General features: G+C 38.8%; 1 protein-coding gene and 1 non-coding gene across 4 annotated transcripts in view; one reads left to right on the top strand and one right to left on the bottom strand.

Moving 5' to 3' along the window:
* Positions 1–27342, top strand: part of LOC126259193 (TP53-binding protein 1-like) — a 359964-nt gene that overhangs the window by 188546 nt on the left and 144076 nt on the right. For all 3 annotated transcript variants that reach the window (XM_049955782.1, XM_049955783.1, XM_049955781.1), the window contains one exon: positions 2190–2290. In XM_049955782.1, coding sequence (XP_049811739.1) covers positions 2190–2290 — 101 coding nt within the window. The remainder of the gene's footprint in view (positions 1–2189; positions 2291–27342) is intronic.
* Trnat-agu (transfer RNA threonine (anticodon AGU)) lies at positions 16975–17048 on the bottom strand. The gene has a single exon. It is a non-coding gene; the product is annotated as a tRNA-Thr (tRNA).

Here is a 27342-nt window from a genome sequence, read left to right as displayed (position 1 = left end):
GAGCCTGTTCTGTTGATGGTGATTTCATTTAAATATCTTTTAGCCATTTCGGTTATACATGATCCAAAACTAGGGTTGCCAACATTTTAGTGACAAATAACATATTTTAGGAGAGGTGAATAATAAGTATATTTTCTAAAAAATGACATGTTTTCAAAATATTTCTATTTATTTCCTTAAATGTGCATTTTTTGCTCTAAAGGCATGAATATGATTTTTTTGGTTAGTTTTAAAAGATTAATACCTGGTACTAAATAATAAATTTAAGTTTAAATAAATAAACAATTACTTTTTATTTAAATTTATTGAAATCTTTTCCCACTGGATGACACCCATCACCAACAATTCTATTTCATTAAAAGCTGAGGTGACATAAATGTAAAGCATATAAAAAACAATTTTTTAAATCATTTTATGACCTAATCACTTGGTTTTTAATCATATACTGTCATTTATCGGAAGTGTTTTTAGTGAGAAATTTTTATCATAATATGTTAACTTTCTTTGAATTTCTGTAATTAATTTATTTTCATGGTATGAATCATTCTTGCAGATTCAGTATATAACATTGAATTTATCTTGAGGATCGCTTTTTATCCACTAGTATAATTTCTTCCATTCCCACACCACTGAGTGTTTCAGCTTTACATAAATTTCACTGTTAAGAAAACTAAACTAAAAGCTACTTACTGGTACTCATTTAAAACAAAACATCAGAATGGCAGTAACAGTCATGATGTGCTATAACACAGTGCAGTCTCCAATAATGCAGGGTGGTGATTCTTATGGAAAACCTGGAATTCCCAACAAATTACATTTTACCAGGAAAAATCAGGGAAGTTTCAGGTAATTTCATAAAATCTCGGGGAATTCTGTGTTTTAACTTGGCACTGATATTTAATTTTATTGGCGGTGTAAGGAAAAGATTCTGGTCCGAACTCTTGGAGATGACAGTTATGTGTGTGTTAGGTGAGCTTGCTTGTGAATGAATGTGTGTGTGTTTATCTTTCTTTTTCTGATGAAGGCTGTGGTGAGAAGCTAACGTGTAAGTGTCTTTTAATTATGCCTGTCTGCAACTTAACGTGTAATCTTTATGGTAAGTAGCTGTCTACCTTAATTGTTGATATTCCAACCTAGTGTTTCAAATGTTTAATTTTACTGAGTTTTATAAATAACAAACTCTAAAATGCTTTATATTTCAAAGTGTGTTATTTATATGAATATTATTCCTTTTTAATTATCAATGTTTAAAAACTACACTTAAACTACTACTTATGTCCAGCATGTCTCAGCTAGGAGGAAATGAAAATCGTTGTTGTGGTATCCTCCTCCTGCTCACTGTTAATTTACCAGGAGCTTCTTATGACACCATCTTCCAGCCAGTACCTTGAATTGACAGGGATTTTTTCAAGTTTGAGTAGCCTCCCTGTAATGATTTAACTGTGACAAAACAATTTAATGTTTCTGCTCAGCACTGAATGCACCAGGTGCTGTTGACTGTTTTCATTTGGTTGCTCCCATAGACTCGTTTCACTCAAAAGAAATGATTGAATAATTCAACCAATACATAAAACTACAACCGAGTGAGTTGATTGTTTCTATTCAGTTGTTCCTGTCGTCAGCCTGATTTACTGCATGACCGGATTAAACTTTTTATCCCAAGACCAGTGCCTCAGATGACAACACAGTTCTTATTGCCATCCTGATATGATCATTCCTACCTTTGCCTGAGTTAATATTATGAATAAAAAGAAGTGGACCAGTAAAAGACGACATGAGAAACATTGATGATTTATAGAGTGTACAAATTTGGCATGAAGGATATGAAAGGCAAGCATACGAGACAGGAGCAAAAAGTAGAAAAATAGGAAACTGATAACTGACAACATTTTCCTCCATTATGACTGTTATTCTTAGCGCTTCAGTTGTGAGATAGGTAATGGTCTGTTACTGCTGCTGTGTATTTACAGTTACAGATATTCTGTTATCATCATAATAAAATGTTTATGAGTCAGTAGGAAATACATAATGTATGAGCATTAATTAGCAGGTAAAACAGTTACTTATCCCTAGGAGAAGCAATGTTCATGGCCAAGGACATGAAGGATCGGTGCTTGTTTTGGGATGCATGTACTGTTACTGATGCAACATCATTTTTTATTTAGAAGTGTGCTCTTGTTGTATTTCAGTGTGATGTTGCTGAGGGAATGACTCATTCGACAACAACAGAAACCTCTTCTGGCACACCAATGATTGATTCTAAAAATACTTCTCCAGGAAGTGTTACAAGGTATGCATGGCAAATGTGTTCTCCTAAATTTAATTTTTGGATTTTATAACTAGTTCCCTGCTGTGAATTGATCACTAGGAATTTTTAGTGCTTGCCTAAATCAAGTGCATTAAACAATTGTTGAATGTTGCTGAGTTCTTTTCATCAATAAAAGACAAAGTTGCAGTTGTACTCTTAAATGTTAAACATAACATTTTTATTAAAAAATTCATTTACAGCCAGTACATTGTTTCTTTCCACAAATACTCATAGATATACTGATAACTTGATTCCTTTGTGGTTTCATGCAGAATTCAATGTTGCGGTTCAGTGTTCGGTTTGAGGGTTGTCAGCAGTGTGTGTCAGTGCCCTTCATAACTGAAAAAGTCACAGGGCTTTAGACTAATTAATTTAGTGTAAGAATGCAGTGTCCCATAAAAGTAGAAGTAAGATGAATTGCTAAAAAAGACCCTACATATAATTTTTACCAAATGAAACAATCCTATCCAGGTTTTCCTTGTTAAAAATTACTGTATAATATCCTTTCAATATGAAATGTTGTTTCTCAGAAAATGTTTTTTATGCAGCAACTGAGTTAGCTTATTTCTTAGACACTGGTCTCAAATTCAAGAAAAGATGGTTGATGTTATCAACAGCTGTCTCAATCTATGATCTTCATGTGTTTTTCCCCAAAATTGTGAGTTGTAGTCAGAAATTATTTTAGTCTCGGAATATTTACAGTGCAGTTAGTCTTCTCCATTGCATCACTACAAATGTTATTGTTTTACTGATGCCAAAAATCTATTTGAAAAAGATTCACTAGAATGACTGGTTGATGAACCCAAACACATGATAATTACTTAGTGCTAAGAAGGCAAGTATTCAGGATCTGGCAGTCTACATCGACATGACTATTCTTGCAATTCACACTTAAGTGCCTGGCAAAAGGTTAATTACCACTTTCACACTATTTTCTACTGTTCCATTCTCAAACAGTGCATTGGAAAACCAAACTTTTAAATTTCTTCTTTTTTATTATGATGATTTCTCCTATTTTATTTTGATGTTCCTTTTGTAAGTGGGCATCAACAAAATATTTACGCATTTGAAGAAAAAAGTTGTATATTGAAATTTTGTGAAATACCTCACTGCAACAAAAAAAGCTTGGTTTTAATGGTTGCCACTCCAATTTGTGTATCATTTCCATGATGCTCTCTCCCCTGTTTTGTGATAATACAAAACAAGCCATCCTTTTTTGAACTTCTTCAGTGTTGTCCGTCAGTCCGGTCTGGTAAGGATCCCCTACCGCACAGTAATACGGTAGCAGTCCCTTTAGTGGATTTGTTGCATCTTGGAAGTGTTCTACAAATAAAATACAGTCTTTGGTTCCTTTTCTCCGCAATATTATCTACATGATCGTTCCAATTTAAGTTGTTTGTTATTGTTATTCCTAGATATTTCGTTGAATTGATAGCCTTTAGATTTGTGTAATTTATCAGATATCTGAAATTTTTAGATCCCTTTTAGTATTCATGTGGATAATCTCTGTACGGAATGGCTAAGCTAGGGGTGCAGACGACAGGATGGGCTGTGTATTTGAGGCTAATAAGATGAAGGTATAAATGATGCAGAAGTGATTTATTGGAAAGAAGTGATGTAGAGGTCCTATATATGGGAAGGCACTGCAAAAAACTTAAGTCTCTCCAAGGTCAATCTGACTATTACCAAGGCCAGTAACAGAGAGAGCGAGTTGCGTCCCAGGGCAGCTAGAGGTAAAACTCGCCCTGTCTGATTGGTGAAAGCTCATTGGTCATTTCGGAATCCTGCAACATCAGGATTGACACCGCAGCATCAGCACTGGTGGTAGTGTGCATGGGCCCTCGCCTCCCTCCCACAGCCTCAGAAGAAAGATCGAAAATACTGAGGATGTTACAATACTTAATAATAATTGTATGCTGCACAATCTTCCCTCTTCACAAAGATTCATGTGACATGGTGATTTTGCTTATGACTGGAGGTTTATAACTAAGGGGGGGGATTATTAAAGAAGAAGAAAAATTTAAAGAGATTACATTACATTATGCAATTTTTGAAGGCCACAAACGTAACAATAGCAGTAACGTTTATGTGATCGACCTTCTGATAAGCGATGGCTGTGGCACGACGCGCGAAAGAGGCAGGAGACAGGACAGAGTAACCGCCAAGCTGGTACTGGCTGGTAGGCACATGAAGCTGAGCTGAAGCTCGTGTGACTAGTGTGAGCACAGTAACTAGGAAGGTCTACATTTTCATCCTACAGGTGAGTGGGAGCTATGGAACATTATAATTTAAAATTTTTAGTTGATACTGTTTAGTTATAAATTAAGATTAATTGCAGTGGTTTGCTCTGGTTTGCTTTGAGGATGAAGTGACAACATATTGTTGCTTTAAGAATAGCAATAACAAAATTAAAGTTACATGGTTTATATATCTTCCTGGGAACTGTGAGAAATTGGCATAAACTAAATTTACTTAATTCATTACATTGTCAAATGCTAAGGTGTCTAAATAGCTATATACTTACAGTACTTTATTAGGTACTACATTAACTACTTCAAATTAGGTTATGAAAACAAGTGAGCATTAGACTGATCTCTTTTATGTCTAGGAAAGTGTAGCAAAATGATCAATCTTATCTTCAGAACTTAACCGACATTTTCTACTGCCGATCTCATAATAGCGATGATAAACTCCTCTAGTTACTCATATTCACAAGCACCAATCCTGAATAAGGAATACATAGAACTGATCTCTTCAGCAATGGGACATTGTAGGGAGCACATTTATGGAGAAATAAAAGTCGTCAGCTAGCCTAAAGTTAATACAAATATGAAATTAGTAGAACATCTCTAGGTACCTGTGTATAAGCATTATGTACAGTCAAGGACACAGAAGGTAAACATATCATACAGAAAAAATGATAACTCCCATTACTGTGGGAGGATGGGGATAAGTAGATAAGATAATGCTTAGACTTCTTCCTTACTGTGTATGTTGTTTTAAGCATACCTATTTCTCAAATTGGTACACAAGTGAAATGGTGCTTGTTCATGAAGGTAATGCAGCACAGTCTGGTCCTTAACAGAGATAAGCATATGTTAGAGAGTAAGGTCCCAAAATAAACTATTCAATGAAAATATACCTTTCAAATACAACTGCTGACATACATGGAAAAATTGAAATTTGGTGTCACATTTTACAAATCTTTTACATTTGTCCCAGTAACATATATAGAGTGAATCACTTAAATCTTGCATCCCAAATATTGCAGAAAGGGAAATTGCCACTAATGTGCTGTTTTCACTGGGTGGATTGGTAGTCAGGGCTTGTATTGTTAGCCAATGAAAATATTGTAATAATACATAGAAAGTGTATTTTTATGCAAAAACAATTTTTAAATGGAACAATGCCCAGTGACATAAACAAACTGAAAGTACAGCAAATTAAAATGTCAGTGGTGTTTGTGCAGGATTTGAATGTGAGTTGTTTAAAAAATATCATGTTTGTGCCACTCAAACTGCATAGTTGCTAGGTACAGTATTTTTGCGTTTGCTTACAGTGTTCTTATGTGTTCCTCGAGTACACCGCGCCTTGATAGTCAGTTAATGTGCAACAATCCGAGCTATAGATCATGAGTGGACCATGGGATTTACCAATGCAGGAAAAGCTGACAAGCTCATGGTATATGGAGAGTGTAGGAAGAATGCAATTTGTTCTTTTATGGTGTATGCGGGAAGGTATTCCAATAGCTGTCACCAATCGTGGCAGTTATTTGTCAACCTTTTCAACCTGTTATGTAAAAGTAGTAGAGTAACAACTAGACAACTTCACTGAAGGGAGTAAGTGATGACAGAAGAAGGGGAAATTAAAGTTGTTGCTGCTGTTGCAGTTGACCTGCACATTAGATCTCACACAATCGCATAAGGAAGTGGCATGAGGCAGGCAAGTGTCCTGTGCATTCTTCATTGACATAGTTTATATACCTATCATATCTCTCTCTATCAAGAACTGCATGGAACTGAGTAGGAGAATTGTGTTAGCTTCTGCACATGGGTATTAACAAGGAATACTCCAGATGCATCATGTATCTTACTTAGTGATGAAGCCACATTTACATACCATGGTCTGGTAAACTATTGACACACGCTCTATTGGTCTGTTGACAATGCACATTGGCTTCGTCGGGTGAAACGTAAGACTCCATGGGATGCAAATGTGTGGTGTGGGATAGTGCTTCATCAGCTCACATTTCATAGACGAAACACTGAACGTGCATAAGTATTTCAGCCTTCTAATGCACCATCTTCCACAGATGCTAGATGATGTTCCTCTGCAGACTAGGATGAATCTATGGTGTTAACATGATGGATGATCAGCCCATAGTACATGAAGTACTACAGCATGTCTTCATAAATTGTTTCCAAATCATTGGAGTGGACATAGAGGATCTGTACCGTGGCAGGCCCATTCCTGTAGACTTTTATCTGTGGGGAAAACTGAAAGATGCTGTCTACAAAGACATACCAATTACCTCTGATGATAATTTTTTCATAATGTGGAGCCACAGTCATAATATATTTCTTTGAAGTCAGTACCGCCATTAGACTGTTTTTTTTATTTGCAGTGTTACATTTATTTTAAAAACTTATGTAATATTTATTTTAAATATGACAGTATGCCATCTTAGGCACTGTATAACATTACACTTGATAATGGCACTAATGGCGGTACTGACTTTAAAGAAATACCTCTGATGATGTGCAACAATGCATTACTGTAGATTGCTTGGACATCTCCACTGAAATGCTAGCATGTGTGCAGCAGTCATTCCATGCCGGACTGGAAGCGTGTATTTCCACTGCCAGTGGTCATTTTGAACACAACTTTTGATGATCAGTTGTTGTTTTTGGTCAGAATCCACATAACTAGTGTATGCACTTATGTTGTTCTTTAGTGTGTGCTACCACAGGTATTGTACAAGTGTTAGTGTGGGAACTTTTCGAAATACAATATCTCATAAACGATTCCCACTAGAATCCTGCAACAAACATCACTGACATTCTAATTTACCGTACTTTTCTGTAAATATCAATAGATATTGTTCCATTTAAAAAGTGTATGTTCACATAAAAAATAGACTTTTAAAGTATTTTTACAGTATGTTAATTGGCTAACGGTACAAGCCCCTGACTACCAATCTATTCTGTGAAAACCACACGTCAATAGCACTTTCCACTTACGCAATATTTGCAGTGCAAGTTTTAGGTGAGCCATCCTGTGTATAAGCAGTTTGCACATATGTAAGCACAACCAATATTGGGTTAATCATACACAGTTACACACCAGGGTCTGTGTACCCTTGGGGGCTATAGTTTCCTTCAGTACAGAGATTAGGCAGGGCAACTCTGTGGTGTAGGGAATTGCTTTTTCCAGTGAGAGTTGCACTTTGTATTATGACTGTTCTAAACAAGTGATTAATTCACCATTGGTAGAATTTGCTAGTTTTCGCAGCAGGTCAGGTTGCTCTCAGAGATGTTAACTTCATAAATAGAAATCATGTGACATTAAATAAGAGTTGATGGTTGCTGGTGACAGCAGAAGAGTGTGTAAGAACAGCAGAAGAGCTGAGCTGGGACAAGATGCAGAAGTGCGGCAGTGATGAGTGACACTTGGGTGTGTCAGTGCGGGCATTCTCAGTCAGCTAATTTAAGGGGCATGTTGTATGGGAACTGCCTGTCAAACCAACCATTCTTTGCAGGAGCAAGAAATGGTTTTCTGGGCCCCGCAGGTGTGTTGTGGGAGTATTATTGGTCTGCTTTATTGAACTGTATTGCAGGGGCTACATGTACTGATGAGCATGGCAGGAACAGGTCGAGATGGATAAAGGCAGTGATTGACAGGGACAGAGCCGTTGGGGGAGGGGGGGGGAGGGAGGGAGGTGTGAGGGTGAAATGGACAGACAGAGGTGGGAAGAGGTGCACACAGAGGGGGGAGGGGAGGGGGGGAGGTGTATTCAATATGTGTGTCGAATGTGTATGTGGGCAAAGCCACGGGATAAAGGTTGATTAATATTGGGGGTGTTCAGAAACAGTCTGAAAAGCTTGTAAGATTGTTGCAGGGTAGGTTATGCTGAGAAATAATTGTTAAGAAAAAAAAATTGATATATTGTGCCATTTCTGAGTTAATTAGCATTGAAGGGGCATTCAAATTAAACCCAGTCACTAGTGTAAAGTAACACTAATGATTTTGTTAACTCAAAAATGTAGTTATACACAGTACACATACTCAAAAATAGTGGCCAAAACTGTTGGCACATTTATCCCATTGCGACACTAGCTGGTCGATTCCATCCTTGAAGAAGCTAGTAGGCTGCTGTCGGATCCAGGCCTGGACTCAGTCACACACTTCGTCATGCGTTGCGAATCGATGTCCGCGAATAGCTTGTTTTAGAGGTCCAAGCGTAAGAAAGTCACACGATGGATGTTCCAGCAGTTTCCCACTGAAACTGCTGCAATGTTGTCTTCATGGCATTGGCCATGTGTGGGCGGACATTATCATGCAGGAGGATGACACTATTCGACAACTTGCCTTGGCGTTTCGACTTAGTGGTTCATCCAAGATTCTGTAAAGTGGCTTGATATCACTGGGCATTGATGGTGGTACCCTGTTCCAGGAACTTGACAAGCAATGGGCCCTTGTGGTCAAAAAAGGAGGACATCATGACCTTACCAGAACTGGTGTGCATGGCCTTTGATTTCTTTGGAGGTGGTGAAGTCGCATATTTCCACTGCTTGCTCTGACGCTTGCTTTCCAGTTCAAGATGGTGATACCATGTTTCACCTGTGACAATATGCGAGAGAAAGCTGTATTCCTCCTCATGATAATGTTGCAGATGACTCAAAGACAGCGCCATTCGAGTATCGCGCTGTTCAGCAGTCAGTTGGTGGGGAACCCATTGTGCACAGATTTTTCAGAAGTTTAAGTGTTCATGGATTATGGTGTGTGCCCATGCTAATACCCAGTAACCAATGGATCTCGTCTACAGTGATACTGCTGTTATCCAAGACTAAAGCATTCACTACCACAACTGATGAGCCTGACCAGGATGCGCATCATCTTCCAGTGACTCGCGCCCCTCAAGGAATCGTTTGCGCCATTCCACAACACTTGAATGACTGAGATTGTACTCATCGTACACAGCCTTCACCCGTTGATACATTTGACAGCCTAACTCCCTCCACTGCCAAAAATCAAATCACTCCTTGTTGTTCCTGCTTACTCTCCTGTATGTTCGGTAGTGGTCGATAACTTGTGTGGTCATCTCCTCTTCGCCGTGAAACCACACTGTTGCTATGCAACATCAAATGGTGCGCAGGTGTCAGTCTCTCTACCAATAGATGGCACCACATACCTGCAGTTACGTGGTGCCACCTTACGTGTAAGGCAAAGTTAGACGCACTGACCAGGTTTCGTTTGAATGAAGCTTATACATATACTGCTCAACCTTTGTCTTGCGTATGAGCCTTACTACCGACCCATGTCCAGTTTTTGTATCCCTCTCTTTTTCAGTTGTAGGAATCCAGACAGAGAACACATTTGACGACACAGTCTCAAATGGGCTGCTTGAATCTGAGCAGACAGTGGGCGCAATGATGTGATTGGCTAACTTCAGTGTTAATTAATTTGAAAATGGTGCAGGGTATTGAATTTTTTTTTAACAATTACTTCTCCATGCAACATTTCTTGCAACACCGTTACAAGCTTTTCAGACTGTTTCTGACCACTCTCTATAAAGCAGAAGTGATCAACAAAATCTAAATATAGGAACTATGGGTTTTGGCTTAGTGAGAAACATATTTTTAAAAAGAGAATAGGTATACTATAATCAGGTTGCTGCTAGGATGTGGAAGGTATCCAATGTGCATGTGGAATTGCACCAGACTAGGAAAATTGTGCCACAAAGCAGTCATGTGATTTCCCTTTTGAAACTTCTTGGCAGATTAAAACTGTGTGCCGGACCGAGACTCAAACTTTTGTCAAGATCACACTGCAGCGGGGAGAAATTAGCTGGTTATAATGGATGATGATGATGATGATGATGATGATGAGTCAAGAGTTTGACTCCAAGTAGCACATGATTCTAGATCATCATGAAGTCCCATGGATATGTATGTACTTTCCTGAGGGAAAGGAAAGTAATGGATACCCAGAAGATATTGTGTTACACAAGTCTTTGTCTCGGAAGATATGAAGAAATCACAAGAACACAAAAAGCTGCCGTATCATCCTCCTCCTCATGACAGGTTACTTCTGTTAACAGATTATAACTTAACTTTATCATTGAGATGGCTGTCCACCCCATTTGTAATTTTTCATTCAGTGCACGTGAAAACTATGGTCAAAGTGAACAACACATCATTTTAATCGTGTATATATTAATCATTAATTTAAAAATAATATATTAATCATTAATTAAATACAGTGAAACCTCACTTTTACACTTTTTAAGAAACTTCAGAAACATGGTGTAAAATGTGGGAAATAACATTATAATCTGTAAAAGTTACGTAGGATACCCCTTTGTATTTTCGCACTTTACATATGATATAAGTACATAACAGACATCAATAGACTTGTCAGGGACTTGTTTATTATCTAATAGAAGTTGATTATATAATAAAAACCGCTGATGTAACTGGAACTGAAAACTGTCTGGGAAGTAGGAACATTTGACTCAATTTCATACGTCATAATCGATGTTTTTGAAAGCTTGCAGCTGTCATTCATTATTTAAATAATGGAATACTGTACTACCTACATTTTTTTTTATGCTTAGCACGACGTGTTTCAAGAATTTTTTTCTCATTGTCAGGTCCAAATATGTACATACGTGTTTTGTGTGGTGTTTGAATATGTGTTATTCTGTGTCCCTTGCACTGTAGTCGTCTTTTTGAGGTTATCGGGTACTGTTCCTTCTCAGTTATGTGGAGAACCACACACACACAAAACTATCAGTCACATTGTTTATGTAACGTCACAAAAAATACATACGTAAATACACTCGACAACGAGAATAAATTCTCAAAACACTTTTAGCTCAGCAGGAAAAAAATATGTAACGGGCGCTTTGTTTAAACGAAAAATATTTGCTCAACGCAAGTCGCAAAGTGAATGATGGTGTCAACTAGCGCCACAAGTGGCCAAATGCTGAAACATGCTAAATATGGTTCAACAAATATGTCATGATGACCACAACAATCACGAAACTGCATTTGCGCATTACAGAAAGTTTGGAAATGGTTGTGATTGGATATGAATCTGTATTCGAATGAACCTGGTTTCTCCCATAAGCCAAGTAGTGCTTGGAGCAGCGGGAGATAAGCCATGAATTGTTCCACGTTTTACATGTTTACTGGATCAGATCAGCCGAGTAGTGTGCCCTGGTGTCAAGAAACTTAACCACGTAATATTTGTAAACACTACTAGATGGTCAGCATCCTGCAAGGGTCATTTTTACCTCCAGAAACATTTCTTCGTAATGCGTAAATCGCAGGAAAATTATAAATATGTTGACGCAAAATCGGGTGCAAATTAACATTATGGGAATTATAAAAAAAGTCATAAACGGTGGGAAAACGTTAATTCTGGGAACATAAAAGAGGGGTTATACTGTAAATTAGATATGGTAGCACTTCTGGCAGCTATCGATAACTGTCTTAATCTGTTTACTGCGCACCTGGTAGCCGTTCAGTCCTTACTATGAACCTGACTGGAAGGTGTCAACTGTAGGCTGTACTGACGCTTTAACCGTACACTGCCTACTAGGATGCTGGTTTGGTATGCATGGCTGGCCCGACGGATCTGAAGCGCTGTGTTGGCCAATTTCTGTCCGTGACTGCCGTGTCATCTCTGGTAAAGTTGCAGCCAATCAAAGTGCACCACGACTACTCAGTCTGGCAGCAGTAATCCCAGAGAGGTGTGAACTTTTTAGACCTTCCCCAGTTTGCTCAGGCTGATAAAATAATCGGGAACTGTCACATTCTTTTGACTTGGTACTGTGCCTAAAGACAGCAATTGCATTGATTTTTCTCTACCTGTATCAAAACAGCTCTCAACCATTGGAACAGGTGTTTTACCACTGGAGCATCAATACCTGGTGACAACTTGTCTAGTTTGAATGGTGAATGGATTTTTTCATCTGTATACCACCTTGAGTGCATCTGATTGATTTATGCTCTTTCACATTATACAAAGACAAGATGAACTGGAACAATCTGTCTCAGTCTGTACAACTTTGACCCACATAATACGACAGCAAATAGACTTATGGACATGCTCTACACAGCCGTTACTTTTTGGCTGGAAGAGGGTAGTTCGCCATTTCTTGATTTTTAATAATTTGTAAACGTACGTGAAAAGAGATGATGATAAGTTACTGCTGTGATCTGTTATAATGGCTTTAGCTCTTCAGTACAGTAAAATAAGATGTCATGAAAGCTTTGGCGACCGTTTACGCAGTCGTGTCTGCCAGAGGCACCATAATTAAGAAATGAGGATAAGTGATCAGTAAATGATAAAACATATTTGATATTTTGAGGTGAAATTGGGAATGGTCTCATGACATCAAGGGCAATAATTTCAAATGCATAGTGATGTCTAAGAGTCTGAAATATAATTTTTGGTTTTACATGTCGTGTCCTTTGTGCACACGGGAAGCAAGATCTTACATAACTTTTGATGTCCGTTTTATAAGTAGGCCACCAGAACTGTGAGGCCAATTGTAAGTTATTGCCTTCTTACGATTGTAGCGTGCTTGTATACTGTCATGTGTCGTGTGACTTTCTCTAATGGTTTTCAGAATAATCAGCCAATTTGCCTTGGGGTGTTTTACGATTAAGGATTTTATCAACAACCTTGAAGTCTGAGAATGCTGCAGATTTCTTGCATTCTTCATCCTTGTGCTGTTCTTTCTCTGGCTCAGCAATCAGGACTTTGTCAGCAAGTATACACTGAATTTTTCGATTTAATGAAGGTGTCAACATTTTGATGGAACTGCCCTGGCTTTACCTTACTGATTAATAATTACTCGCTCAACTAAGGGACATAAAGAGGTGTTTATGTTAGGATTCCTTTCAACATAACCATTGCTGTTTCACACTCAGTGGTCCATATAAATAGTACTCCTTTCTTTAACAATTTGCTAAGAGGTTTGGCAATAGTGATGTATTCTGCACAAAATAATAGAAATAGTTTGCCAAACCCAGAAAGGACTGTAATTCTTTCATGTTATGGGGGAAAGAGATGTCTTTTGTTGCATCAGTTAATCGTGGACCAGGTTGAACCCCATCAGCCAAAATTATGTGGCCCAAATAATTAACCCGTGGCTCTGAATATTTGCAGCTCTCCAGTTTCAGACGGAGATAAGCATTTCGTGTATGTGAAAGTAGGTCTCTTATTCATTGTGCATGTTCCTCTAGGAAATTGGAAAACCCAATAATGTCATGTGGTTACACTAGGCACACTGAAGGTTTCAGTCTCATCAGCAATAAATCCACAAACTGTTTGGAATGCCACAGGTGCATTTTTTAATCCAAAAAGCATCCTCAGGCATGGATAGTGCGCTGATGGTATGACAGATACAGTTTTCTCACAATATGAAGGGATGAGGGGTATTTGGTGATAGCCAAAATGCATGTCTAGTATTGTGAAATATTGGCAATTGCCTAAATGGTCCAATACATCATCTATTCTTGGGAAGTGATATGAGAATTGTTACTTTATTCAAAGCTTGCATGTCAGCTCATTTCAGTAAGCTTTTTATCCATCTTGGTGTCCGTTTTGGGATGATGACAACAGGCGAAGACCAGGAACCGCACAACTGTTTTATTATCCCTGCTTCCAACTGTTTTTAATGCTTTGTTCAACCACAGGTTGCTAGTAATGTGGAATTCTATATGGTTTTTGACTGATTGGTCTAGCACGTCTGGTGGGACTCTCATGGTGTGTCAAACTGGTAGCAAGCAGATCCCTCTGTTCTTCAAAAACTGTCATAAACTCCTCATGTACTGAATACAACAAACTTCTATCCTTCTCAGGCAGATGCATCAACCTATCCCACATTTCATTTTCAGTAACTCTTGTGTACTTGCTAAAATTGTTCCCTTGAGTATCATGATATCTGTCCTGCCAAAATTGTCAGTACTAACAAAGAAAAATATTTCTTCTTTCAGTACAACTGGTTGATCTATACTTCTTTTCACATACACTTGAAACTCACCAATGACTGGTTCTTGGAGGTCGGATGTACCAGAATAACTGAGTGCATGGGGAATTAAGATTCAAACTTTGCCCAGAGACTCCTTCCCATTCCACCATGAAGTGTTTTGCATTCAGTTGACTTAAGCGCTGAAGTGAATCAGTCTTCTGAGAATAGTAGGATGGACCCTTTCCTGTCTTCTCAGATGCGTTTACAGTACTGTCACTGCCAAATAGGAATTCTTGGTCAACAGTACGCAAACTAAAGCCAGCAGCATCGCGAATACAGCACAGGAAATCACTCCCTAGGTGCTCATCAGATTCTGGATTTTTCCCATGACTTCCACTGTAAGTGCAAATTTTCCTTATCAGTCAGCATTTAATCTCCCACAAGGCTACAGAGATTATTATTTCACTTTGCATTCCACACGGACGTCAGCAAGGCCACCGCAAGGTATGCTCGTTGCTAAGCGGGGTGAATAATAAACCCACCTGCACTCTGGTATCAAAAAGTATCTTCGCGTTTTTATCATCAAATTTTCTGATCGACTTCACATTTTCCACCTTTTCAAATCCTTGGCTCCTCACCAGATTAACCAAACTCAGTGAGAGCCTGGGGCGGAGAATACTCCGTCACCTGACTCGTTTCTCAAATTTTGGCCTCTGTTATTTCCTCTGTGGCTATCTCTAATACTCACGAAGTTCCTATTTCACTGGTATTGTAGCTTAGAGCATGCCTGTTGCATATGTACTACTTCTCTGCAATGCACAAAATGCGGCACTTGGCATTCGTGTGGACAGTATCTTGATCATAGGCAGCGATTATACTGGATGCTGGTTTTGAAAACATGGCACGCTTCAGTCCCATTTCTTGCAGTTGTTAAAAATTGGTTTGCCTCCTTCCGTAATAGATCGAGCTGTAATGCTTCTTGTAAGGTAAAGGACTTGTACTAGATTTTATCCTCTATTCTGAGGTCAATCTCTCTTCACAAAAGACGTCAGTTGAGCAGGCCACTGCCTCACGAAGTAAGATATCATTAACATTCTTGGCATTCTGTTGACATATATGTCTGGCAAGAAACCACATGGAATCTGTCTGCAAGTGATTCAAAATCTTCAGCAGGATTTTGTTCAATGTGTGTAACTTATCCTGATAAAAACTAACACTTTTTATGTCTGTGAAATGTTCTACTAATCCGCACACAAATGTTGCAAAAGAGAAAGCCTTTCAAAGTGAATCTACTGACTCAATGCTGGCATCACCAGACAATTTAAGTTGAATAATATTCAGTTGACAGTATTTTGAAAAGGATAGGTTGCTGCTCACCATATAGTGGAGATGTTGAGTTTTTGCTGCTCACCATATAGTGGAGATGTTAAGTTTTTGCTGCTCACCATATAGTGGAGATGTTGAGTTTTAGACAGGCATAATGAAATGAAAAGGTTGCTAGCAGTTGTTTTGTTGTGTCTGTCTGTGACTCAACATCACCATTGTATGGTGAGTAGCAGTATACCATTTTCATAATATTGTAATTATTCTGTCCTGGATTTTCCATTGTTTAATATTCAGTTGAAACACATGCAATCATGCACATGTATGACCTGTACCTTTAATATTTTGAAGAAATGTGTGCACATTTTCATTTCATTTTCCTGAAAAAGATCATATAAAATCACTCAAGGAAACACCTACTACTGGATTAACTGCCATTGCCACAGGTGATGGATTTGAATCAATTGCTACAGAGAGATAGGTTTGCATTTTTACATCCCCATGAGATACTGCTGCGTCTGCAACTGCCTGAATTAAACTTTCCTTCAATTGTTGCTTTTATATGAGCACAGCAATTTGCTAGTGCTGTTGATCTAATTGATCCATATTTGCCTTATTCACAACAGAATTACTGTTAATAATTCTGTAGAAAACTGAAGTACTTTGGCTACATACATATTTACTGTGAACTCTAGTCCTAACTGTTCTTTGTCTTTAATACATCTTGCCCAAGCTCCTACACCCACCAGCCATCTGCACCACTGCTCTGTCAGGCAGGTCCTTGACCAAGAAGGGGCCAGCCTGTTGGTGGTTACAATGAACTCTAAATAATCTTGGCCATTGTGGACCTTGACTATCAGTGATTGGTGTTTAACTCCAGAAACAGTAATTGACCTACTTGTCATTATTTTGGATTACGTTGACACCTGACAGCCTAGTTTCTGTTCGTTTCAGTAGTTTTCAATACTAGCCTTTCACCAGAACTAATAAGTCAATGTAATAACTATTGTTCTTAATAGAATTGGCCTTCTGCACAGAGTTATTTTGTTGTCTGGGCATTTGACCAGAAGACACAAAAAATGGCAGGCATTGGCTGCGAACGGTCATTGATTGAAATCATTGGGGAAAGTTGAAAATTTGTGCTGGACCAGGAGTCGAACCCCGGGTCTCCTGCTAACTAGGCAGATGCTCTGACCACTGAGCCATCCAGACACAGTGGTCATTGCAACTTTGCAACTGCACCGACTCTCCTAGCATGCCTCCTGTCAGATCCAAACCCTCAGCTTATCCACACACTACTAGTCCAGTGCCCTTTACCCATTATCCACATTACTCGATGCATTTCACCCACTCCCACTAGAGTTTGAGTGTGGTGTGCATCTGTTCTTTCTGACATGCAGTAGCTCACCACAGCCGAACTCTTAAAGGAATCAGCAAAATGCCAAAAGTAATGAGGATAATAGGCAAGGCCACTACATTAGTAGTGTGTAAGTAAGTTGAGAATGTGGATCTGTCGAGAAATGTGCTATGTTGGTCCATGCAGTTGCAGTGACCACTGTGTCTGGATGGCTCAGTTTTCAGAGTATGTGCCTAGTAAGCAGGAGATCTGGGTTTGACTCCCAGTTCGGCACAAATTTTCAACTTTCCCAAGTGATTTCAATCAGTGTCCGCGTGCAGCCAGTGTGTATCACTCTGTGTGTCTTAATTCATAATAGTTGCTGTATCAAAAATTGTTTCTGTTCTTTTGGACATTTCTGAAAAAACACACACCACGTATATATAAAGAGTGTTTCGAGAGGACTTTACACGTTTGACAATTCATATAAATTAATTCATAGTACCTACAATGGTGATTGTAGTGTCAGTTTGTAGGGAAATACATCAAGTTTTGTCATGCGTAGTTCACTAGTGCCGAATCACACCATAAGGAACACTAGCGGCAGTTGCGTTAAAGATGGCTGCCTTCACTGGATCCGAGCGTGCTAGTTGTATGTTTTGGTTTGGAAAATTGAAGTCGGCGACAACTGTTCAGTGTAATTTCCGTACCAAGTACGCTAAAGATTTTTATAGTATGCCTACAATTTATGAGTGGCATAAATATTTTGTAAAAACAGGGTGCTCATTAAGACATCAGAAATTATCAGGTCGTTCAAGCACATCTGATGACGGTATTGAGCGAGTGAGACCACTCACAGTCAACAGCCCTCGAAATCAACCCAGCATGTATCTCGCGAACTGCAAATCCCACATATGACTGTTTGTGTGTGTTGAGAAATCTTTTGCATTTGAAACCATACAGATTGATGATCGTAAAAGCAATAAAAGACATTTATAAAATAGCTCGCAAGAAGTTCTGTGTGGATATGTTAAATCGATTAAATGAGGATGAACATTTCTTGGACAGAATGATCTTTTTGGATGAGTTGACTTTTCACTTAAATGGCAAGGTTACACAAATTTGGGGCAGTCAAAATCCACATCAAACATTGTAATCTGTTCGGGATAGCCCTAAACTGAACGTTTATTGTGCATTGAGCAAGAACAAAGTGTACGGCTCCTTTTTTTTCTGCAAGAGAACCATCAACAGGATAGTATACCTGGATAGGTTACAGCAATTTTTGACACCACAGATCGATGAGGATGACCAAGAACGAAATGTTTACTTCATGCAAGATGGTGCATCATCCTACTACCTGGCTGACGGCTGGGATTTTCTCATTGACCGCTTTCCAGGTCAATGGATTGGCTGTGATATGCCAATTGCATGGCTCCCACATTCCCCAGACCTGACACCACTCGATATTTTTTTTATGGAGATTCATCAAGGATATCATGTTTGTACCTCCTGTTCCTGCTTCTCTACCTGAACTTGAGCAAGAATTTATGCTGCCACTGAGCAAGTTATACCAGCAATGCTACAGCGAATTTAGAAAGAAATTGGCTTCCAATGGGATATGTGCAGTATAACCAATGGAATTGCTTCCATTGGTAAAAAAACTTGGTGTTTCCCTGCAAAATAACACTAAACACAGTTCTATATCTTCTTTCAATAAATTTATATGGATTTTTAATTTTGTAAAGTCCTTTTTGAAACACCCTGTATTTAGCCAGAAAATATTTAATTCGACCTTCAGCACAGTTATTGTAAGCTCACCACCGATGGAAAGGGTCTTGTGTTTACTTGCAGGAAATAAACTTTGTTTCTTTTACCTCTTGATAATCATTCTTGTCTGCTGGCTGCAGATATGGCAGTCTTAACCTTCATTCTTAAAATTTCTCCAACTTTTACACTAAGAATAAAGTAGTAAAATAAACCATAAAGTGCCACACTTCAGTTAACAAAATCAACAAATCAATAATGATAAACAATTAATGTTGGCCAAAGGTTGCTTCATTGAAAGTGGGTTGAGCCAGGCTGCATCTAGTGATGCTATTAAGCTCTAAATGAAGCTACATTTTGAACATATTCGTGGGTATTCTTATTCTGTTTTCTGGCTCATCAATCATCGAGGAGGCCCAGAATAATAACAGTTCAACATTAACAGTCAACATCTTCAGCAATCGATGATGATGATGATGATGATGATGATGATGATGTCCTTACAGAGCACAGCTGGCTAACGAAGCATGATCAAAATGTGGCGAGAGCAGGAACCAACCCATGACCGTGTCCTACAACAAACAGGCAGGCATGCATCTATGCAGGTGGTCAGATACCCCATCTGCCAAGTGCATGGGCATGGGCACCCCTGTATGCAGTGTTATAGCCGGCCAATTTGAATCGATAGCAGTAGATTACCACGTTGAATGACACCCAGCTGCGCAAAAATGAGAACTGCTTACTCTTCGCATTGCATACCTTGGTGAGTGTGACATAGTGAAATCAGAGGATGTTGAAAGCATAGAGCCACAGCACCATGTCTTTTAGTAGCTGTGAACAGGCTAAGAAGTTACTTGTTGGATCCCACTTCTGCACACCAGTATACAAAATGAACAAGCTAGGAGTGTGAGCAACAGGATAGGCTGAGAATTTAGGGTAATAAAATGAAGGTATAAGTGATTTATTGAAAAGAAGTGATACAGAGGTCCTTCATAGGGGGATGGACTTCAGTCTCTCCAAGATTGATGTGATGTGCCAAGGCCAGTAACAGAGCAAGGCGCCACCGAGGTCCGCTGTAGATAAAACTCACCCAATCTGATTGGAAAAAGCTGATTAGTCATCTGGCAAACACCACATCATCAGTACTGACACCACATCAGCACTGGCAGTACAGCACATTAGCCCTCACCTCCATGCCCCTGCCTCGGAAGAAGAACTGAGGCTGTTACAATACTTAATAATAACTATTCATTGTACACCCCACACTTTTCATTATATAGGATCAGTTGCTACTTTTTGCACCATACAGATATTTTGTCCAAATCATTTTCCAATTGGTTTTGATCTTCTGATGACTTCACTAGATTCTAAATGACAGCGTCATCTGTCAACAAACCAAGATGGCTGCTCAGATTGTCTCCTAAATCATTTTTATAGATTGAAGCAACATAGGGCCTATGACAATTTCTTGGGAATGCCAGATATCACTGATGTTTTACCCAATGAGTTTATGTCAGTTACTACAAACTGTTACTTTTCTGGCAGAAAATTGTGAATGTAATTGCAAACTGAGATGATAGTTCATAGGAATACGGAGTGATTAGGAGCTGTTCGTGAGGAGCTGTGTCAAAAGCTGTCTGAAAATGTAGAAACATGGGTCAATTTGAGATTCCTGTCGATATCACTCATTACTTTATGAGAATTAAGAACTGGTTGTTTTGCACAAGAATGATATTTTCTGTGCCTGTGCTGACTGTGTGTCAATAGACACTTTTCTGCAAGGTAATTCATAATATTTGAACATATGTTCCAAAATCCTACTGCTAATCGATGTCTGTGATATGGACCTGTTATTTAGCGGATTACTTCTATTTCCTTTCTTGAGTATTGGTATGACCTGCACACCTTTTCCTGTCTTTAAGTATGGATTCTGTCGAATGAAGGGTTGTGTATGATTGCTAAGTATGGAGCTGTTATATCAGCATGCTCTGAAAGGAATATAATTGGTATTTAGTCTGTACTGGAAGACTTGTCTGTATTATGTGATTTAAGCTGTTTCGCAACACCACAAAACTTCTTTGTCACTCACGTTGGCAGCTGTTTTTGACTAGAATTCTGGAAGTGTCCATCTGTTGCATGCTATTATGGCAGCTTTTTATGAACTGCTTAGTAATTTAAGAAAGATTCTCATTTCTCAAAGTAATTCTATGTATATGATGGAAATAACTGTATTCTACAGTCTTATGTTTTATGTTTGTAAGCGTACAGTAAGGAGCTAGTGCTCCCGTTTTGTTTAATGTTTCAGTATATATAATTATTCACAATAATGACTTGTTCATTCTATTCCATTTTCTTCTGTTTGTATTTACGATTACCATTGTGATTGCTGCCTTTGTTCTGATAAATGTTAAGTGTCTATTTCTAATTGAAATACAGTGATAATGATTGAAAATATTCGTTCAATCTTCTTTATGTCATTTCCTATAATTTACTATATTGAAACATTAAAGTTGAATATGGCCACTGTAATTGTACTAGTGTAAGCTTTTGTGGGCTTGCTCAACGACGTTAACTTTTTTTCATTCTTAACAGCCATTGCTTGTATCCACTATTCTACAAAATGCATGCATAGTTTATTTACTTTCGAAGTCCAACACTTTATTGGGTTTCGTGATGTAGATAAGTTTGTAATAGATATATGTATGAAATGCAGCCACACAAGCTGAAGCTCTCTCTCTCTCTCTCTCTCTCTCTCTCTCTCTCTCTCTCTCAAGAAAGAAAGTAATTAGATACAAGTATGAGTAGAAGAGAAAATATTACATGCGGTCTTTGCTGATAATTCAATGCGGAACTCAGAGATATTGTCTAATTTAGATGACCATTCCTCTCAATTGCGATGAGTTTATTCCTGGTCCTCTTGATATATTTTTGCAACTTATAAAAGAAAGATTTCATGATCTTCTTGTGAGATAAATTCAAATAATAATAGATGTCAGCCATCATCATTTCTGCACATACCTGAATTTATGCTAGAACTGTACCAATCCCAAAATGGTTAGTGCCGGTGTTCTGTCTTGGTATTCTTGTCATACAGTACTAGCAGTGGAGAAGATCTTCGTGCCTCCTTAAAAACAAAGATCTTTTTTGCATATCGTACCTGGAAAATTTGGCATTTCACTGCAGTAGTTCTTTGAAGGGATGTGCGTTGGTTACAGAATCGCTTTTCAATCGCCAGTAGTATGAGCACATTTTGAGAAAACATTGTACATCACAAATGTGCCAAGGAATCGGAAAATGTGTGACTGCTCTTATTTTCTCTGGATTGAGACAGACTCCACTGCCATTCACTAGAGGTCCCAAGATTTTTATTTCTTGAGCATTAGAGACTTTTTTTCCCCCAGTCAGGCAGAGGCCTGCAATCTGAATACACTTCAACTTGTTTGTCAGGTGGCTTTGATGCTGTTCAAATGTATTTTAAAATGACAGTGTCAAAACAGATTCTCCATCATACATTTGAAGGTGGCTGATGCATTACATAGTCCAAATGTCGTAACTTTGAACTCACAGAGGCCATTGGGAACAATGAACACTGTCACTTCTGGGTCAGCCTCATCAACCTTGATTTGCCAGTGGCCAGTGTGCATGTCCATAGTGGAGAAGTACTTTGCTACTTTCAGGCAGTCTGTGGTGTAACCAGTGCACTGCAATGGGTAGACATCTTTCTGCATGATTTTGTTTAGTCAATGCAGAAATGCCATGTGCCAACCTTCTTCTTCACAAGGAACACTGACGGAGGTCAAGGACACTCTGAATGTTCAGCAATACCACCTTGCAGCATCCTCCCTTATCTGTCATTCAGCCGACGATACCCTATATGAGTGCTAGCTAATTGGTGGATGATCCCCAGTGTTGACAACATGCTCTGTCTTTTCTTCTTTCCAGGATTTAAAGGATCCAAAAGTTGGCACTGAATGGCTAACTCTCACCAATGTCCCTTGGTCGGGCCAGATCCTGTTGGCAGTTTGATATTAGCTTCTGCAGTTCAATAGTAGCTTCCTCTCCCTCATTGTCTAAGTGGTAGTGGAGCAAACTTCTTTGTCGATGGCACTAAGCAGCCCTTCGTGGAGTGTTTCAGCTGTTCTTACACTCGCAGCATTAGAGAAGAGTTGTGGCTGCTCATAACAGATAGAGGTTTAAAGCTCTCCTTGGCCACTTAACAATGCTAATCATCATCACTGGCTTGTAGGTTTATCTTACGAGCCTGAATAGTGTTTTGCAGTCAACAAAAGTTTCACAGTTTAATATATAATCTTGATTGTTGACTACAGCTTGCTTCACTGATGACAGTGGGATATCAACATCTTCAACTGCAACCAGCCACCAGAGCAGTGGGTGTTATATATACTCATTGGAATAGCTCTGTCAATGTGGATCTCTGGTCTTCCACAGTCTGTGACTGCTTGTGATGCCTGCAAGAAGTCCCACCAAAGAATAACATTATGACTACATTCTGTTAAAACAACAAATTCAAAGGGACGTGTTCTGTCATTGGTAGCCATTCTTAGATTACATATTTCTGTCATATGGACACATTTCCCATTTGCAACTTTCAGCACAATCACTTTCATATCAGAGAACATAATCATTATTAGCTGTTGGTGATAATAATTCGAAATTATGGTTCAAATGCCTCTGAGCACTATGGGACTCAACTGCTGAGGTCATTAGTCACTCGAAATTATGGAAAAGGAAGCCCCTGAGTCAACTAGCACTTGGACAGATTGGACATTGGTGATGATGTCAGTGAGATTTCCTGACACCTTGGTGACTGTCATCCTTTCAGGATTTTCATCTATGGTGGCCTGGCCTCACTTTTATAGGAGGTCGCTTTACTTAGTTCACCTGAATTCAATGGCTAGGCAAGCAGTTGCTACATCTTTACAGTAATGGGGAATGGCTACAGTGTGTTGGAAAGTGACCCTTTCTAGGGTACTGCCATGGGCTTTGTCCCACAGTTCAGTTATAGTAGTCTGCAGTTGTCTGGCATGAATATAACTGTTGTGATGATTGATATCTGTTGGTGTAGTGGTTAAAAACTCCTTTCCGTTCTCTGGAGGGGTGTACAATGTGTCTAAGGTGCTCCAGTGGAAACGTGCCAGCATTTTATCCCCTGTCCTCAAATGTTTGTTCTTCTTTGAGGCATTATACTTGGCAGAGGAGCTGGTTGTACCTGCATTGATCAGATTCTGGGCTGTTGTTTGACATTAACAGTTTAAGTCCAAGTTGCCTTAGTCCATTCATCCAGGTGTGTTTGGTTGGTGGCAGAGACTGGTGCTATGGATTGATACACTTCTTCATCAAGATTCTGTATTACCTCCTGACGTTTGGGGTCTATATTTATGGCTGCTGTATCTTGCCAACTCGGTCTGATAGTTCTGGCTGCCATGAAACACTGTACCTGTTCTCCTACTACCTATTATATGAGAGAGGCAAGGTTGTGGTTCGTGTTCCCCAACTGCCATAGGGACCACTTTTGGAACTAAGTCATATTACTTTCATCAATATCTTTTCTGTTGAATTTCCTTGATGCATTGCCACCACATAAAGACTGTCAGTTGAGACGTCCTTTATGAGAAGAGCTTGGTACATGTTATCTGGAACTTATTTCAGTAAGTGTGAGATTTTGTTAACTTGTGTCGTATTCAGATTCACAATATGGCTTAGAGCCAAAACATTCTGCATGTTTTTGCATTTTCACCTGTCATTGAGCCCTGTTCTTCAGTTATAATGCTTCCACTAAGCTGCTGATTGCCAGCAAATGTTTTCTTCTGTTCAACCTGGAATTTATCTCAGCTATTGCGCTTCTCTTCATTGTTCTCAAACCATTCCCAGGCTTTGCTATCCAAGTAAAAGCATGTATTTGCCACTTCATTGAGTCTTGACCAGCATCTCTGGAAAACACTGAATAATGACTGTTGTGTAGCTGATTTGTTGCTGTTTTGGAATCCATTGGTATCCTGTATATATGGACCTTGAGGACAATGTACTGCTTGTATTCTGATTCCTGTCCATGTAGGCAACGGCTTTTACCACTCTAGGTTGTCAAAGATTAGGTTGTCTTTCAAAAGATAGCAAAGTTTTCATAATTTTTTTGTGTGGACCTGTCAACAACCTAATGCTTTTGCTATTCGGTGACTGATCTCCTTTACTCTTAAATTATTTTCATTCTTCCAAATTTTCCTTACTATTTTCTCCTTTAGTATTTCATTTTGATATGCTCTCATAGGCATAATTATCATCAACAAGAACAGCATTTAATTAATTTCTAGATTTCATTGTGTTTCTTTGTACTGGGTATTTTAAATATCATAATTTGATTTCTATCCGAAACATCAAGGATATATATTGGAAATTAACTGTATGTTGTCATAATTGCCTTTTCATGTTGTATAGTGCAAACATGTGTAACGGTATTGTGATCACCAAGTTACTTAGCTAAAAGAAAAGGGTAGGGAAGACTACATAATTTGATGTCAAATTTGGACCACCATGTGTGAAAAGTCTTAGCATTGACTGTTCAGCTATAGAAATTAATCCCACTTCTTTGCCTGTTTTGTAGTTATGCAGCTAAACTACAGATAGAGACCGTGTATTACATTTTTAGAAAGGTGCTTTGTGTCTTCTTGTAATAGGTCTCGAAAATTGTTTGGACTTTTTTTTGTGTTGTATTCAAGTACTAGCTCTCCTGGGTGTAATAATTTTGTAAACTGAAAAACTGATGTGTTGCGCATTGATCACTTCAGTAAAGAAATGAATTTCAACTGTGGTATTACTAAGATGGCCATGTTTTGGGCAGCAAAAGTGTATTGTGTATCTGAGCCCTGAATCAGAAGGGATATTGGTTTTGGGCAGCTAAAGTGTATTGTGTATCTGAGCCCTGAATCAGAAGGAACATTGGATGCAGGAGAGGAGCTGGAAGCAGTAATGGACCATAACAGTGCAGATTCAATCAGTATTTGGCTGGTCACGTGTGAGGACAAATCTGTTACAAATTTTGAAGATCATGAGGAAAAGAAAAATTATGTCGGAAATACAGTTACATACAGGGAGGATTAAAAAGGGCGTAAAAGTAAGATGGACTTTCGCCCCTGCTGTTCCATCAGGATTGTAGAAGCAATGATGTAAATAAAAAAAGTTTGAAGAGTGGAATCAAAATTCAAGGTGGAATGATATCATTGATAAGATTTACAGAGGACATTGCTACTCTTAGTGAAAGTGAAAAAGAATTACAGAATCTGCTGAATGGAATGAACAGAGTATGGATTGAGAGCAAATTGAAGTAAGATGAAAGTAATGAGTAGTAGTAGAAACGAGAACAGCAAGAAACTTAGCAACAGGATTGATGATCACAAATTAGATAAGTTTTTCTGCTGCCCAGGCAGCAAAATTACCCATGACGGATGGACCAAGGGGGTGTAAAAAGCAGACTAGCACTGGCAAGAAGGGCAGTCCTGGGCAAGAAAAGTCTACTAGTATCAAACATAGGCCTTAATTTCAGCAAGAAATTTCTGAGAATGTTTGTTTGGAGCATAGCATTGTAGCTAGTGAAACACAGACTGTGGGAAAACTGGAACAGAAGAGAATCAAAGTATTTGAGATGTGGTGCTAGAGAAGAATGTTAAAAATTAGTGGGCTGATAAGGGGAGGAGTGAGGAGATTCTCCGCAAAATCGGTGATGAAAGGTATATATGCAAAACACTGACAAGAAAAAGGGACAGGGTGGTAGGACATGTGTTACAACATCATGGAATAACTTCCGTGATATTAGAGGGAGCTATAGAGGGTAAAAACTATGGAGGAACACAGAGACTGGAATATGCCCAGCAAGTAACTGAGAATGTAGGGTGCAAGTGCTACTTGAATGAGATGAAGAGGTTGGCACAGGAGAGATGACTAAAGAGGGGAGGGGGATGGGCAGAGTGCAAAGAATATTTAATAGTCTACGGAAGTATGCATTTGAGGCTAAATGCCCATCTCTGCAGTGTGGAATCACTGGCAGTGGAAGAAAGACTTCAAACACATCTTTCCTTTTTGCTTTGGATTGTATTTAGTGATAGTACGTTGTTTCCAGGACTTAGACTGCAGCCTTTCTCTGTCACCGAGAGCTTTTATAGTGGTTGTGTCAGTATGGATGAATGTAAACAAACTTCCAGGATAGTACACAAGAAAGCCATCATTCCCCTTATTGTGGTGTTTATGATCATCTTATAAGTTTGTAAATAATTAAGGAGTAAAGGTAACAGTTACTGAATATGCATCGTGTCTGTGTTGAATACACTGTTCCAAGTCCCTCCTTAGGCTCATAGGGTGATAATTGTATGAAATTGTGCACCACTTCTTTCATAC

The sequence above is a fragment of the Schistocerca nitens genome, chromosome 5 (assembly GCF_023898315.1).
Source record: "Schistocerca nitens isolate TAMUIC-IGC-003100 chromosome 5, iqSchNite1.1, whole genome shotgun sequence".
NCBI classification, from domain to species: Eukaryota; Metazoa; Arthropoda; class Insecta; order Orthoptera; family Acrididae; genus Schistocerca; species Schistocerca nitens.
This window is presented reverse-complemented; position numbering and strand designations above follow the sequence as displayed.